Source organism: Pezoporus occidentalis, unplaced genomic scaffold, assembly GCF_034315485.1.
Source record: "Pezoporus occidentalis ecotype Australia unplaced genomic scaffold, CSIRO_AGI_Poc_V1 ctg180, whole genome shotgun sequence".
Lineage (NCBI taxonomy): Eukaryota > Metazoa > Chordata > Aves > Psittaciformes > Psittacidae > Pezoporus > Pezoporus occidentalis.
In genome coordinates this window covers 1347941-1364141 of record NW_026913641.1, presented here as the reverse complement: position 1 = coordinate 1364141, position 16201 = coordinate 1347941, and the positions used below count along the sequence as shown (strand labels likewise).

Below are 16201 nucleotides of genomic sequence, written 5' to 3'. Positions count from 1 at the left end.
TTACTGCAAAAGCTACGTAGAAGGCATCAAAGCAACTCTAAAATGTTCTGTGTGGGGACCGAGGCCGATCAAGACAAGCTCCATCCCATTATTTCTGCCTACTTAAAAGCTCTCCATGTCTCCTTCCCTAAACTAGACATTTCTGCTGCTTTCACAATCTACAAAGGGAAAGCTGACATTAACCAGAGACTGTTTTTCCTTTATTGTTCCACCCCCACACCTTTCCTAGCACTAAATGGGCTGGAGCTTGGGGGGGGAAATAACAAAAATGTATACTGCCACTCCACTGCCGAGTCCAGCAGCTCAGCAGACCTAACACATGCTCATTGCACAAGTTCTGCCCAAATATATGGACTCATCCTAATTAATTACACTGTTTACCCTCCAGATGAAGGGTCATATCTAACAGGTTTCTGACATTTACCTGGTCTAGGGTGAAGTGTCCTTGCCCATGGCAGGGAGGTTGGAACTCGATGATGTTAAGGTCCTTTCCAACCAAAACCAGGCTGTGATTCTATGATTCTATAGAAATACATAGAAACCCTTATGCTTAAGGTTTTCTGTTCTTAAGCTATGGTTTGTCTGCAAAATCCAAGTGTGCAAGCAGGCATTTTTGAGTTAAACACCACAGTTTAAAAGTCAGACTCTACTGCGGTGCAAGCCAATTAATACAGCAATGGAAGTGGCCTGCAGTAACGCAAATCCCTGGGTGTCTTGACTCCATGGCATCTGAGCCAACGCAGAGTCATTTCTCATTTTCTTCATCACAGGACCTCTCACGTCCTGCAGGGATGGGAGTGATTTAAGGCCATAAAAAAAACTGCGTGTGACGTACAGATCCCTGTTAACATCCTAACAGAATGATAAACTGCAACTACTAATAGTTGGTGCTGCAGTAAGTAGGTATCCTGACTTATACAGAATGTTTCTTCTGCCTGTGAAAAGGCTGGTTAAGGATATAGGTGGATATGAATTTCCCTGCTCATAGCAGCTGATGCAACTGGGTCCATTTCTTATAATCACCCCTGAAAATCTTGCACAGTACTGGGAAGCAACATAGAGTATTTACCAGAGTAACTTGCAGACATGTGAGTAGGCGGGGAAAACTCTCCTCCTAAGTGGGTAATCAAACTAATATTCTGCAGATCATTAATGACAAGTGGCAACTGGTAAAGAACTCTGTGTAAGACCATCAAGTCATCCACACAGGCATCTACCACACTGTGCCATCTCATCCCTCATCATGATCTTACCTCTGAGCACGTTACGTCCAGTAACACAAGAACATGCTCAAACTACTTAGTGAAGTATTTACCCAATTTATTGTTTACCTTCTAGGTAACAAGACTCGTGACATATGGTTCAGTACAACAAACTGAGGCAGGCAGTCTGCATTCTTAGTGCTTACAAAGCAGGACGTACAATGGAACAATCCAGTCCTTTGGGACATGGGGATTTCACATGGAGCTGGCTTGGGTTTTCAAACAACAGCTTTCAAAATTACCATTTTGTCCTCCGTCCCCGGGTCCTTCTGGGCAGTTCTCACAACAATGACAGTGCAGCTTTTCCAGCTTACCAAGCAAGCTCTTCATAGAGCCTGCTGGAGACTCAAGATCCAAGTGCATCTGCTCTTCCATGGTAGTGTCCCAGATCTATAGCCAGCAGTAGCAGAAGGCTGTCACCACCATGGCATCCTTCCCAGACACCACAGGAAAACAAAATCCTTTCGAGGAAGGACAACAGCAGACAGGCAAAGCAGCAGAGGATCAGCACAGCTCAGGACATACCTGCTCGTCGATCTTCCTCTGGAGCTGGACCACCTTGTTCTCCATGCCAACATTGAGCTTCTTTAGGTGTTCTGCTGAGCGGGCCTCGATCTTCAGTGCCTTCAGCTGCTGCCTGGCCTTCATGCGCCGGTAGTAGCACTGCAGGACAATGGTGGCAGCCCTGACACGGCGGAACCGAGTGCGGGCCAGCCAGCCCCGGGTGTACTTCTGGAGGGTGATGGCTTTGTGCTCCACCAGGATCTACACAACAGTCACAGGGGAAAAGTCACTGTAAAGGTAGCAACAGCCCTCATCTGGTGCAACGCAGCACTCAGCAGTTCCTAATCTGCCTTGGAACGGGATTCTCCTCCAAGGAGCAGTGTCCTAGCTATGTAGAGGGTGATGGCTGGAGATAGAAGCTGTTATTTTGCATCCTCTTTCATAGATGGGAAGGGGTACTTCAATCACCCCTCCTGGGGGGAGTTCTCCAATCTCTGAGCTCAACTGATGCAGGCAGGACACATCCAGTCCTCTCTTAGGAGCCACGCTGCTCACTAAAGAAGGTCAAGTCTTGCTTAGCCAGTGCAATGAGGGGTATGATCCTGTTCAGTAGGTAGAAGACTTGATGGGGACAGGGAACATCTGAGCTCAAGTGAGACTTCACCATTTCCAGGATTCCCAGGGCAGTGGTGGGATCACCATCCATGGAAGTGTTCACACACCATGCAGACAAGGCCCTTAGTGACATGTGTTAGTAGTGGCCTTGGCAGTGCTGGGGTAAAGGTTGGACTTGATGATCTTAAAGGTCTTTTCCAACTTAGCTGGTTCTATGTGCTTATGGACCACCCTGGAACAGTACTCAGATACAAGAGATCCACAGCTAGCAGAATAAATACTCATTAACAGACACACCAACACTTAGCAACAAACCTACTGTCCCTTCAGCATCAGGTGTAATTCGCACCACAACAGGTTTGTAGATTATTTTTTTGTGTGTTCCACCCCTGCATTATGATAATTTATACAGCAGATAAAATGCTGTCCTGGTGGGATTCCTTATCATGCGGATGACCTTCAAATAAATCCCTCGAGTCCTCTCAGTACAGTCTGCAGCCAGTTCTCTTGCATGATTCAATTTCTGAGAACTTGTATCCAGTTTTGTGAAACTTCTGGCACTTTTGATTTAATTTCTCCCCCAAAATTTACAACTATGTTTTCAGTAGGTGGCAGTTCAACTGCTTTCTCTAAACCTGAAGGCTGACATATGAGATATAAAAGCATGCTGTTAATAACATTCTTATGTTGATCTATGCTGTCGTATTATGAGGAAAGAAATAGCAGGAGAATTTTAAGATTACAAGACACTTTGCTGTTATTAGCTGGGGATAAGTTGTCTCAGAAAAGATACCACAGCAGCTTCTCTTACAAATCTTTTGTTTCACCCTAAGGCTTTCTTTGCACTTGCAAATTTTAATTCAGAATAAAAAGATTGTATGCACTTAGGATGCAGTAGGAGCTGCTCTGAAATGAGCTTTGTACATCTCCAGCCTTGTCACTCTTACAGATGTTTGGGCTGGGGGTGCCCAAACAGGTAGAAGAAACCTTAGTGCATTGACCTGGGGGCTTACTCCGGTCTTACAACAGGCCTTATAACAGCCTGACCTCATGGAGGACCTGTAGTCCTGCATCTGTTGCTAAGCGTGCATTTGAACCAATGCCTGTCTCCAGCACCTATGTCCTGGTGCTCCAGAGATAAAGGATGCTCAGTTTTGAGAAGCCTGACCTTCAGAGCCAACTTCTACAACTTAAGATTTTGGGTTATCTCGGTACTCAGAGAGTTTGAATGCTGGACCAGCTGCCTTCCCTGTAGAGGCTTCTGATTCAAAAAATAGGTGCTGATAAAGCAGTGGCAGCATAAATTCCTGATCACCAGCATCCAGCTGCTCTGTTTCGGAGGACATCATTGACCTCTCTGGTAGGCTTCCATCAACTCCCAAAGCAAGATTTCCCCTGCTGGCTCATCATGCCTCTGACTTGAATTCCAGTATCCCCACAATTAGGCATAAATTCAGGTGACTACAAAACTAAGGCTGGACCTGAGGAGCAGACTGAAGATTTCCCAGAGTTGTTCTTAGTTTCATAGAATCACAGAATGGGTTGAGTTGGAAAGGACCTTCAGATCATCCAGTTCCAAAGCCCCCCGCCATGGGCAGGGACACCTCACACTAGACCATGTCACCCAAGACTCTGTCCAACCTGGCCTTGAACACTGCCAGGAATGGGGCATTTACCACTTCTCACTTAGTGCCATCAAGCCTTTACTTCCTTGCTTCCAGCTCCTGGTTTACTAATGGAGATAATTAATTAAAGAGGGATTTATACCAATAAATTACTTGACCCAACTGGTCCTCCTTCCATTCTGGAAACAGCACCTGCACCACAGCTCAGATACAAATTCAGCTTGCCAGGGAGGTTTTTGCAGAGTATGGGTTAGATCGAATGACATTTCCAGATTTCCACAATGCCTTCTGGCACCCAAATCACTAACTTCATTTAGCTGCTCTGCTGAAGTGCTGCTGCCAAAATCTTGTTTGCTTGCATAGCTTTAAATGGCAATGCTCGCCATCGCCATGTGCTCTCCGGAAACACCAGAGGCTGTCGGCTTCATAAAACATCAAAGTGGGCACAATAAATACATCACCGTGCTATGCCAGTGGATGTAAGGCTCTTCCTACTCTCCTAATGCCACTCCGTGGAGTCAGTACCTTGTGATAAATCCTCCTGACAATCATGCCCCGAGCAAAAGCCTGAATGGTGATGGCTGCGCTGCGGACCCTCTGGTAAGCTTGGAGGGTCCGTAGCATTCGGTACTGCTTCTGGAAGATGATGGCAGCTCTTGTCCTCCTCAGGTGCTCAGCGAGTCTGCAAAGCACAGGAAAAAAAAGGTTAATAGTAAACTAAACTCCCCTTCTTCTGTAATAAATTCCAAACTGGGCAGAGAAAAACTTCTCATCCAAAAGTAGCTTCAAGGTATTCAAGAAAGACCAATTCAGCAGTAGGGTTAAGAGAAGAGCAGCTGATAGCATGTCTCTGTTATAATAATAGGAACATGCATGCAACCATACAGCATCCATGGCACCCAGGAGCACTGGAACTAGAAATTGTCACGCCTCATGGTTCCTAACTACCATTTAAAACAAATATTTTCCAGCTTTTCCCTTGGTTTGAGCTCTTTGTCTTGAGTACTTGAGCCAATCAATGTCCAGGTTGGCTTCATCGTTTCCCTAACTATAAAAAGCAAGTGTTGTGCTGAGTATCTACCAACTGAGAGAAAACAGCAGCAAACTGATTTGACATTTAAACTGGTGTGCACTGGTTTAGCTACATTCATGAGCAGAGCCCCAGGCAATTCACAGAGAGTAAATAATGAGGGATGTGCTCAACTCCGTGGCATGCTGCTCTCATTCTCCAGCTGAATTCATGTTCAATCTGCTGTTATAGAGGTTAATAAATGCCCATAAAACCTCCACTTAATTTTATAATTAGCTCATTTTGCTGAATTTATTATTTATTGCTGTCTACATGAAGCATTATATAGATTTTTATTGTAAGAATTTATAGATATTTGATCTACTTTATTTTGTGAAAAGCATATCAAAACCAAGAGACATATCAGACTGGTTTATATAGTCTCCTTCTCATTAGGACCTACTGAATCAGAGCTTATTAAAGAGGACAAGGGATAGTCCATTTCCAAAAGAGAAGAAAGCAGTTATTTAGATGACATCCATTCCTATGAACAGATGACCCAAAAAATCATGTTGAAGAACTGCTGCAGGTGGTTTTGGCACATCTGCTTCCAGCCTCAACTTTAGCTCATACCCCATCACCTCAACATCACCAGGCATTCCTCCTTTCCCCTTAAAGGGATGGTTGACTGATGTGAACTCAAATATAGAGTCCAAGTCTGTAGGTGTGCATGGGCAGCCCATTGGAGAGGCTGAAGTTAATCATGGACTCTCTTTCTCTTAACCTTCCTCTTATTGCTTCAGTCTCATTTGCCTTGTCTTGAAGTGGGCTTGAGACTGCAGCTATGAGCCTAGAGATGTATGTGGACTTCTAAGGACAAGAAGAACCTGTGCTCAGTTTTAAACAGAAGTCACCAAATTGTCCAGCTTTGCTTATTGGCGACCTTCTCATCCCCAGATTCTCCATGTTGCAAATCCCTTTTATGAGCACAAATAACACCACAAATTCAGTTAGCACCTCTGACATTCTTCCAAAATACATCATAGAGATATTTTATGAATTAGAGGAAATGCTTGGAAAGAACACGGAAGTTCTTCACCTTTAGTACCCTCAATAACTGATAGAAATCGACATTCATCCAGCAACCAGGAGTGAAGAAATTACTATGCAGGAACCTTGTGGCATAATGACAGCATCTTATGTTGCCCAAGTGCAAACAGTGCCAACTGGGTTGCAGGTTAGGTGTATTAGCAATACTACTGGTGGGCAGATGCTAACTCAGAGCCAGGGAGAGAACATTGCTGCCCAAAACCAAACAACACAGCCAACATAACAAAGCTTCTCTAAGGAGAAAACAAAGCAGGAAATAAACCTGAAAGGATCGAAATATACTGCTCATTACTATCTGCGAAGGCCCTGAAGCCAGCTTGGCTAAATACAGGCCAGTGGCAGTGTTTGACGTAAATAAGGGGCACAAGATGCAAGGTGGCCAGGGTGTTGGGATGCTATTACATTGCTTTACTGCTCCCTCACAACCACCCCACATCTGCTACCAGCACTTACTCTCCAGCACATTGTTACCTATACCCCAGAAATCCCAGCAAGGCATCAACATGAGGTTCTTGCACACAGAGAGTTAAACATTGAGTTCTGTTATTCTGTACTGTAAATAGCCCCATTGCCAGTGATTTGCAGTGATCTTTCTCACTGCAAATGATACAGCAAAACAATTCTGAGAACTTCCCTTGAACACCAGGAAGCACAAACCTAGTGCCTGCAGAAGAGGAGCACATACCAACCAGCAAAGTACTCACTGAATGACACAAATGCCCTTTATCAGAGGTACTCAGAAAAATATCCACTCTGTGAAACACTCATCTACATTTCTCAGAATACTGCAGTCATCTGTTTATAACCTAGCTGCCTATGCCATAGCACTGGCTCGGTACCTAGAAATTAAATTTATATAGATATGAAATCATTCAGTTTGAGGTAAAGAATTTTGATCTCTTTACCCTGAATAAAGCTACAGAGAGAGGCCAGGAATGAGTCGTGACTTCAGCAGAGAAGCTTTCACTGTAGTGGCATCTACATGCCCAATGTGGGTCTTGTCTTCACAGGGCTTAAAGGCAACACCTCATGCAGAGTATTTTCGATGTTTCTTATATAAAATCCCCACATTTAAGGTCTATAAGATGGAACAGATTGAAAATACAAGTGCCCCAAAGCACCTCCCAGCCAGCCCTTCCTCAGAGGGCTCCCCAGGACCCACCTCCGTGCCAGGTGCCCACGTACGTAGCGCTGGATGATGGCTGTAGCTTGTCTGAGCTTTTTGTACCTGACCCGCTGCAGCCAGCCCCGCACTGTCTTCTGAATCATGATTGTGGCAGCTCTGAACTTATCTGCTCGCAGTTTCTCCAGATAAGCCACCTGGCCTGCACGGAAAAAGATCTTCGTACGGCCAAAGTGGAACTTGTCTGGATCCTTTTCAAAAACATAAAGGAAACGACATTTAATTAAGGCAAACATTTTTTTATTTTTAGTAAAAATAGTAAATACAGCTTAAACCCCCTACACTTTGAATCTATATCAGGTCAGCTCCCATTTATTCTTAATTGGGTGATTAAGGTACTAGGCTGTAAACTGCTTGAGCTTCCATGTACCCATTGAGGAACGCAGCACTAGGATTCAATCTTAAATTACATATATTTACACAAAATCTGATTTTTTTTTTTCACTTTTTTAGTGTTTGTTTCTAAATTAAATAGAGAAATGCAACACCAGAGGACTTCAAGTAAGGATTTCTTTTTGAAAAGAATACATTTTACATGTGAGGTGTCCCTGCCCATGGCAGGGGGGGTGGAACTGGATGATCTTAAGGTCCTTTCCAACCCTAACTATTCTATGATTCTATCTTACATCTGCAAAGCCATGTATGCACTGCAAATGGCTTTCAGCTAAAGGAACCCTTGGTGCATGAGGAGAATGCTTTTTCCAGAGAGGAGTCCAATTGAGTAAGCACCTGCACAAGCATCAAGTGAAGTAGGAGCAGGAAGAGCACTTCAGATCATATCAGTGCCATGAGCATTTGTGCTGTAAAAATTACTGCCAAAGGTTTGGTCACAGCTCACCTTAATGAGGTCTTCCAACAGGGTCTGACATATCTGTTTCTTGTCGTTGTTACAGAGGTCTCTCTTTTTCATAAGAACACGATACCTATTGAAAAAGTCATGGTACGACCATCTGAAAGCAAAGCACACACAGGATTAGTCTGCATGCTGGGCATAATTTCTTTAAAATAAGGCATTTGGAGTCATAGATGACTCAATACATGAAACTCATGTACCAAGGGATCACTCACCACTACCCTCAGCACGAAAGTCACATTAGTTAGGTCACCTCAAACTTGATCCCAAATCTCAGCTCTCCTCTGCCACTGAATGACCTTATCTACGTACTTCTAGCACGACACAAAGGCCATGAATCACCATGTTTTCCCTCCTCCTGATGTGCTTTGCAAGCTGCTGCATTTTACCAGTCAAATTTAACAACACTGTTCCCTTTGGAAAGGATATGATCATTTTGAAGACACTATGGATTTGATTCAGCAAAATATAAAAATGGTTAAAAATGCAACCTTAGACACTGAATTAAATAGAAATTCTTCTTTATTTTGCTTTTCCAACCTCTGTTGAATGTTAATTTTAATCAATTCAGTAATCCATGTTGAGGTCTGTGATCCAGACTGTAAAAACAAACACAGAATCTTAAGACTCTGACAAGATAAAGCATCCACTGGGAAGATGCCTCGCTGTCACCAACAGTTAAGTTTCAAACATGCAATGCTAATAGCAGGAATTAGAGCACTGTGTCTTACTGCTAGGAAATACCATCCCCTGCCACTGCTGTTAGACGTAGAGCCTGCAGACTGGGTCCTGAAATTGGTTCAGCATCTGCCAAGTTTCTGCCTTCTCCAAATTAACACAGTGAGTTACGGACCCCTCAAAACCTGAGTGCTTAATTAAAACACTAGGCATTTCCAGCGAAGTCAAGCATGACCATCATAATTTAAAAATATATGCATAAAAAAGGAAGATGAGAGAGAATTACAATGATTCTGATTTCTGCCCTCTCTCAACAAAGCCATCTGTGAGCTGATCCTTACCCACATGGATATACTGGCAGCCAAGATGAGAATACACAGTATGAAGAGCAGCCACACAGAAACATCTCCTCCTCTGCCCAGCTGCTCCATGCATATCTTTTTTCCTGTATTATTACACCCAACTCTTCTTGCTTTTCCACTTCCAGAGATCAAGAGAGGGGGAAAGAAAGGCAAAATACATTGCAAAGGGCCAGAGTGATGCTTGTAACAGGTCTTACACTTGGCCACTTTGCAGTGGTGGGGCTGAGCGAGACATCACACCTCCACCTGAGCTCCTCCCATGTTCAAAGACTGCCATCTCTATAAAATGCTTCATAGAATAAAATAGTTCAGTTGGAAGTAACTTACAACAGTCATCAAGTCCAACTGCTGATACAATCTCTACTGAAACTTCCTGAAAGCTAGGATATTTGGTAAAATAGGCATACCAAAAATTTAATGTGTACTTCAAAATACATGACCAACACTGTCTCACATCAGTTCAGAAAATGCACAAGGACAGGAATGCCACTTTAATTAAAATCAATACTCTAATTAGAAGAGTGGAAGAAAATGTTTACAAAGAGAATGAAGGCTGAAAGGGAAATAAATAAATAAATAAATGGACTGCTAAGGACTGGGAAGTGCCAAAGTGTCACACAATTCCTTCATGGACACACTGCAACCAGGACATCATTTGCAAAGAATATGGGAATGGCAAAAATCGAGTCGTTAGCATTGCACCTGAAGCAAAAGATAAGATGGAAGGTTCCTAGAGACAAAAGCAAGAAGGAAATTGTGATGAGAGGATTGCCCATGGGCAGATTAGCTCTGGATTACCCAGATATTGCGATGATCCCGTACCAGTCTACATGGACTAGCTCAGAGGCTGAACAGCCAAGGCTACCCACCTTCAAATAACCAAAAGTACTGGATTATCACTTGAAAAAAACCCAAAGACACCTGCTATGGGAGGCTCTCACTGGGGTGAGGTACAAGCAAGACTGCAGGCTTGTGCCATGTGGGGTTTAAGCATAAACTTGCTGTCTCTTTGCTTTCTAGATGTTTTTGTTTTATAATTACAGTTCCCATTTTGTACCCACACCTAAATCCTTTTGTTTTGTGCGAATAAAACCCATTTTCACTTTCAGCACATCTGAGGCTTCCACAGCGCCAAATCAAACCCGATAGGAGAAGCAGAGCATGCAATGCCCGAGGCACACAGTCCAGCACGCAATGCTGGAGACCTCCTGCCTGGCTTTAGTATTGCTCAAGCTAGGAAGAGCTTGGAAAGGGAGAAAAGGGAAGGAGGGAGTATTCCCATTAGGTGGCCAGAGTCAGTTCAGGGGCTGGTGTTATCAAATGCTGCTATTTGGAGGTCAAAATGATCCTGCAGGTGCCACCCAGGCTCCTCCAGCAAAGAGCGAGTGGAGAAGAGGCAACACATGGGTCAAAGGTGGGCAGAAAGCAGGAAAACCCATTACCTTCCTGCACCAAGACAGACACAGAGACCCTAGAACTGCTTTCCAACAAGAAATTCCTTGACAATAGATCGTAAGTCACTGTACACAAAGGTCTTTCTTCAGAGCCTTTTACATTTCACAAGGTGGTAAAAAACGATCTTCCATCTGTAGTGTAACTAATTCACTTATTAGGAATTAGTCTCACGTGGGATGTTGGAAGCAGCAGGAAATGTGCTCACTGACTGCTTTGCCAGGCTGGTGGCACCTGTAGTCCTCTATCCACATCTCCCAGCGGTTCATAGCTCAATGCTACACCTCTATGGCACGTTTCACCCTTGCTGCAGTGAGGCTGCTCTCACCAGCCTCACTGATTTAGCAGGAGATGACACTCCTGAGATCACACTCCTTGTATTATTGACCACAGGATACCAAGACAAAAGCTGTGCCACGATGGGGCTCTGCTGGTCCATCAGCAGTTTCACTGGAATACCTGCAGTCCCAGTTCACAGCAAAAGAAAGCTGCAGGGGCTCATAGGTGCCGTTACAGGATCTGCCCCTAGAGAATGGAACAATCAAAGCACTCAGGTTTAATGTAACATGCCTGGTTAAACCACTTCAGGCTCAAAGCAGTGTAAAATTCCCTTACAACTATGTGCTTTGAGAGAAACAGACATGATCCCACAACCCTACATAGGGGATCTCTCTGGCGCAGAAATAACAAAGCTCCATCCTTTAGTGAACACGGACCTTTTATTGTTTCTGCACACGTGTCTTTCCTTTAAGATTCAACATCTGAGAAAAGGGAAAAAGAGAAAATTTCTTTCCCTCCTGCTAGACCACAAAGCGATTCCCAGCACGAGATAAAAGATGTGCCATGTTACTGCAGAGCTTAGCAGGTCAGGAGAGATTATGGGAAGGTTATACCTCAGTTTGACTTGTTGACAGGTATTAGATTACAAGCAGATCTCAGGCTTTCAGAATGCTGCCACACAGTGCACAGCACTGTACACCTCATCGCTAAGAGCTGGAAACCAACAGCAACTCAATAAATACCATTCCTTATAATTATCAAGTGATAAGATTCAGACAGGTGGTACAGGCAAAGAGCTGTGACCAGGAGGATTTTGGTACCTGCAGAACTGGGAAGGAGGTATGAAGGAATAGATGGATATTACTCACTTTCCCAGGGAAAAACATAATAATCTCAGGGCTGAGATCAAGCACAACTGACCTCAAAACATAACAATTTTGCTTTGAAGTCAGCACAGGTCACTAAAGGGAAGAGGCAATAGAAGCAATGTAAGGACACAGTAAAATAACTTATGCCTATGAAAAGCACAACCCTCCTTGGGCTTTAGCAACAAGGAGAATGCACGAGGGCTTAGCCAGGAGTGGGAGAATTGGTCAACCCAGCAATATCTTTTTCAGCTACAGGAATTAGACAGAGAGAATAACCCATAAAACACACCACAAATTAACCCCTGTACCTGCGGTTTAACAAACAAGATTTGAGTGCTTCATACAAAACTACAACCGGGTGCAAAGCAAAGGGGCTGCTCCTGCCCAAAATCACGGGGAGATGAACCTGAGAGCAGCCCTCGTGCTGCAGAGTCAGCTGGATTGACAGCAACCTTGCAATTAAAGGGAGGGCTCAGGTAAGAAATTGGGGTGAAGTTTTGACTCCCAGGAGGAAGCCTCTTAAAAGCATCTTTCCAGTGAGTGAGCAACTGCCCAAAATATCTCCAACCTATTGTTTAGGGTGATTACAGCAATGTTAATTCAGCAGCACTGAAGAGCAAAACAGAGTATAATAAGAGCTTGAAGCTTTTATGACTTAACCATCATATGGTTTCTTTCAGTGGCCTAAAATAACTGAATGCAAAAATATTTCTATTAAGGGTAAATAATTAATTATTCCCCTTCACCCAAGTCCCAGCTTCGTGTAAGAAATCCTGCCAGCACCATGTGTGGCCATGCTCCATAGGGGTCAATATTTTAAGCAGTAAGGAGCTGGACTATATTGATCTTCCTACAGGAGCTGAAGCCTGTTTGGGGGCAAGCAAGTTGAATATCTGAGCCAAGATCTGACATGAAATTATTTTAGAAACTGTGGTTCAGGAAGAAAATTTCTCTTGCTTTGTTTACTGCAGCAGACCAGATTTGCCTTTCAATTAGCTCTAAAACATGCAGGCTGGCATGGCTTGAAATTATCTGGAATATATTCAAAGAGAAGAATGAGGGGGAAAAACACCCTCTATTTACATATTACACCTTTGTTGGGAGTGGGGCGAGTGAGCAAACACAACTGCTGGTAGCCAAAGTCATTTATAAGTTTTGTTTTCCTGAAATGACAGCTAAAGGCACATTATAAAAGGAAAGGTTTTATACCCAAGGAAGCTCATGATACATTTCAATTGTAAATGTTTAATGTTTATAGAGTTTAGCAGCTGTGATTTCATACAGAATTGATACAAAGATGCTGCGTCTGACAACCAGCTCCAGCAACCAGAGGAAGCAGCCAAATGCCAAGAGTACTTAAACAGTAAATTTCATACATAACAACTACAATAACGAGTATTTCAGGGAGACTGCAATGACAATGTTATGCAGAGTGATGGCATGCTGGGAGACCACTGTCATTGTACCATTGACTGGAAACCACAAGAACCAGCAGGTAGTTTTGACAAAATCCAAGTTAAAGACTTGTTGTAAAAGGGTATTTCATTATTAATGGAGATCTGCACCAATTAATTCTCTACAGACCAATCTCAATGTAGCCAGTTTCTATAAAGATGATGAATGGTTTCATAGCACAGAGACATCTTCCATGCTTTACCCGCAGAAGGTGATGATAGATTTACTATCTATGCATCTAAGACAGTCCATTCATCACAGTCATTTATGTACATGCTAACAAATACATTTCTTAACTGGTGTGTAACATTTCAAAAGCAAATGATACATTTCCAATTTACTTGAGATAGAGGCACAGTGCAGCGTACCATGGAAATGATAAAATAAAGCCAGGCGTACCCAACGTGGGGAGTGCAAGGCTTCATCTTTCAGTGGGAGCATACCATGAGTTACAGGGGTTGAAGAACACTACAAATCACATTAAAATGTCTTCTATTCTTAAAGGAACCAGGTAGAAAAAAATTATTGAGGCCTCAAGACATTCAATTCTTAAACCCATAAAGCAACCACAGTGGAGAAGCGTGAAATAAATTATCCAGAGATCTCTGACCCAAGGCCACATCACCCTCAGAAGTTACACTTGTGACAGCATGCTGGAAAACATTCAGATGTAAATACTATAGGATGAAAATAAACATTTATTTCCTGTTTCTGTAATAAAACTTCTCTTGAGATAAAACATCCTGAAAAATCCCTGTTGCCCTAAAGGTAAATTCCTTTCACCCAAAGGAAGCAAAACCCACAAAGATCAAGTTTTCCATTATTACTAAGTGGTTTAAATGTATAGCCTTCTCACGGGGTTAATATTTAAAGAAATGACCCTCCTTTTTGGTTTTAGCCTCAAAACAAGAAGAAAGAGAAAAAAATAATCCACGCTTACTGTGATGAAAACTGAGAAGTACCACATGGTTGTAAAAGTGCAGAAAGAACTAAAACATCTATTACATTTCCCACCGAATAAGATCCTGTGGAAGCAGCTTTTGCCAAGCTGGTTTATAAAACCAATTCAAATATACAGATTATTCAGAATCTTTCAATGATGTTGTCCAACTCCTGCTTTCTCAAGGCAGGAACTTTATGACCAAGGAGGGTGAAGCACTACCAGAACCCAAAGCAAGTATCTTATTTAGCACAGAGCTGTTCCTGTTCCCAATTATCTTCTAGAAACATAAAAAAAAAGCAAAACCAAAACTCTGTCCTTGAAGCACCCCAAATACTGAACTAGTGAAGGTTATTCTGAAAAGCTGAAATAGCTTATTTGCACCCTTCTTTTTTCCCCTGGAGGAAGGACGAAAGCTGATGAGTTACAGTGATAGAAGATTTCTGTATTCTTAGTATCTCGAGACAAAGACCTCATAACCAAAAGCAAGCAAACAGAGCTGAAAGCATCACTTTTGAGCTTTTCACGATGGAGTGGGCTTCACATCAGTCAATTATTTGTCATAAATAGATCTTGGCTGGCCTGCAAGTGCTGCAGTGGTTTCTCTCATCTGTTCCCTTTCCCCAGTCACTAATTATATATCAATTTTAGAGCTGTAGGGCCTAAACCACAGAGTTAAGTGAGCAGAGGTGGGAAAAGGCTGCAAGTTTGTAGGAAAATTATGAATGGGGAGGTACAGGTTCTCCCTGCAGCTATGCTAAGACCAGCATCAAAAGCCATGGACAGCCCCCAGAGCAGAGCTCCTCAGTCCTCCCCTGGGATGCACTGCTGCAGAGCCAGGAGCCCAGACTGCACCTGGGAGCTTGAGTACTTGCTTAGTGAGCACAAAACTGCCTTTCTGTGGCCTCCTCCAAATGAAACCAGGGCTGTTTCCCTGCTTTAGGGCTTTTACTGCAAGAGGACAGACAGATTTGTTCCTGCAGCTACTTTAACAAAGAAGAAAATAAAAGATCCAACCCATGGGCTGATTTTTAATTCCTCTCTGTGGCTTAGAGATCATGGCATTTAAGAGCATGTTTTTATTAGTTACTTCCACAAAAGCCTTGAAGACTTTAGAGATGGGGTGGTGCTGGGTCCCCTAACTCCCATGGAGGACCCAAATCTCTACGTACCTCTTCCACCCTCCTGTACTGACAGAGGAGAGAGAAAACTGTTCTGTGGAACAACTGATTTAATTTTTTCCTTCCTGAACCTGAGCTCAGCAGTTTTGGTGGGTTTTGAACTCACCAGTTTTTGCCTGTCCATGGAGGTCACTGCCCAACAGAGGTTAAATGCATCAGACCCACTTCACCTTATCATGCAGGAGTCACCATCAGTTGTTACTGTTGTTTGCTGCCTTGCAGAAGATGTGAGTAACCAGTAAGGCAGCACACTCCTCCCCAAAATCCGGGACAGGGAGTTTCTCATGGTGTTCAGCATCACGCTTAGCTGACTCTTTACGGAGCATATTTATAACTCCTTTGTTCCATAAAAAAAGGCTGATGGCTATGCTGACATTAACACAAAGCTGCTTGGCACTAGAATGCAACTGATGCATTTTTAGAATTATTTGCCCTTGTCATCTTCAAGGCTTATTTATAGTTTATGTTTTCTGATTTATGAGGCCCTAAAAATCTCTTCTGAATTTCATACCATAATCAGCAAGAGCCATGCCACTCATAACCTTTCTTTTTTAAGATGCAGGTGTTTGAAGCCCAGTATGCTTCGTATGTGCGGTGTGAAAGTCTGTGATAGTAACTTGCAACCCTATTTTCTTTCTCTGCAAGTATAATCAAATTCTTTTTTTTTTTTGATGAAATTACTATTGCAGCATGGGGAAAAAAAAAAGGAAAGTAAACTGTACAGTGCAAGGAGCTTTTATATGGGGAGCTTCGGGCAAGTAGGGAAGAAGTCCCGTAGGGTAACACTTGCTTCCAAGCAAGAGGGGCGCAGAGGATATAGAGCC

General features: G+C 43.1%; 1 protein-coding gene across 2 annotated transcripts in view; it reads right to left on the bottom strand.

Moving 5' to 3' along the window:
* MYO5B (myosin VB) overlaps window positions 1–16201 on the bottom strand; it is a 149256-nt gene that overhangs the window by 42632 nt on the left and 90423 nt on the right. For both annotated transcript variants that reach the window (XM_062615394.1, XM_062615396.1), the window contains exons 18-21: window positions 8147–8258; window positions 7288–7499; window positions 4532–4688; window positions 1788–2027 (exon numbers count right to left, since the gene is read on the bottom strand). In XM_062615394.1, the coding sequence (XP_062471378.1) occupies window positions 1788–2027; window positions 4532–4688; window positions 7288–7499; window positions 8147–8258 (721 nt within the window). The remainder of the gene's footprint in view (window positions 1–1787; window positions 2028–4531; window positions 4689–7287; window positions 7500–8146; window positions 8259–16201) is intronic.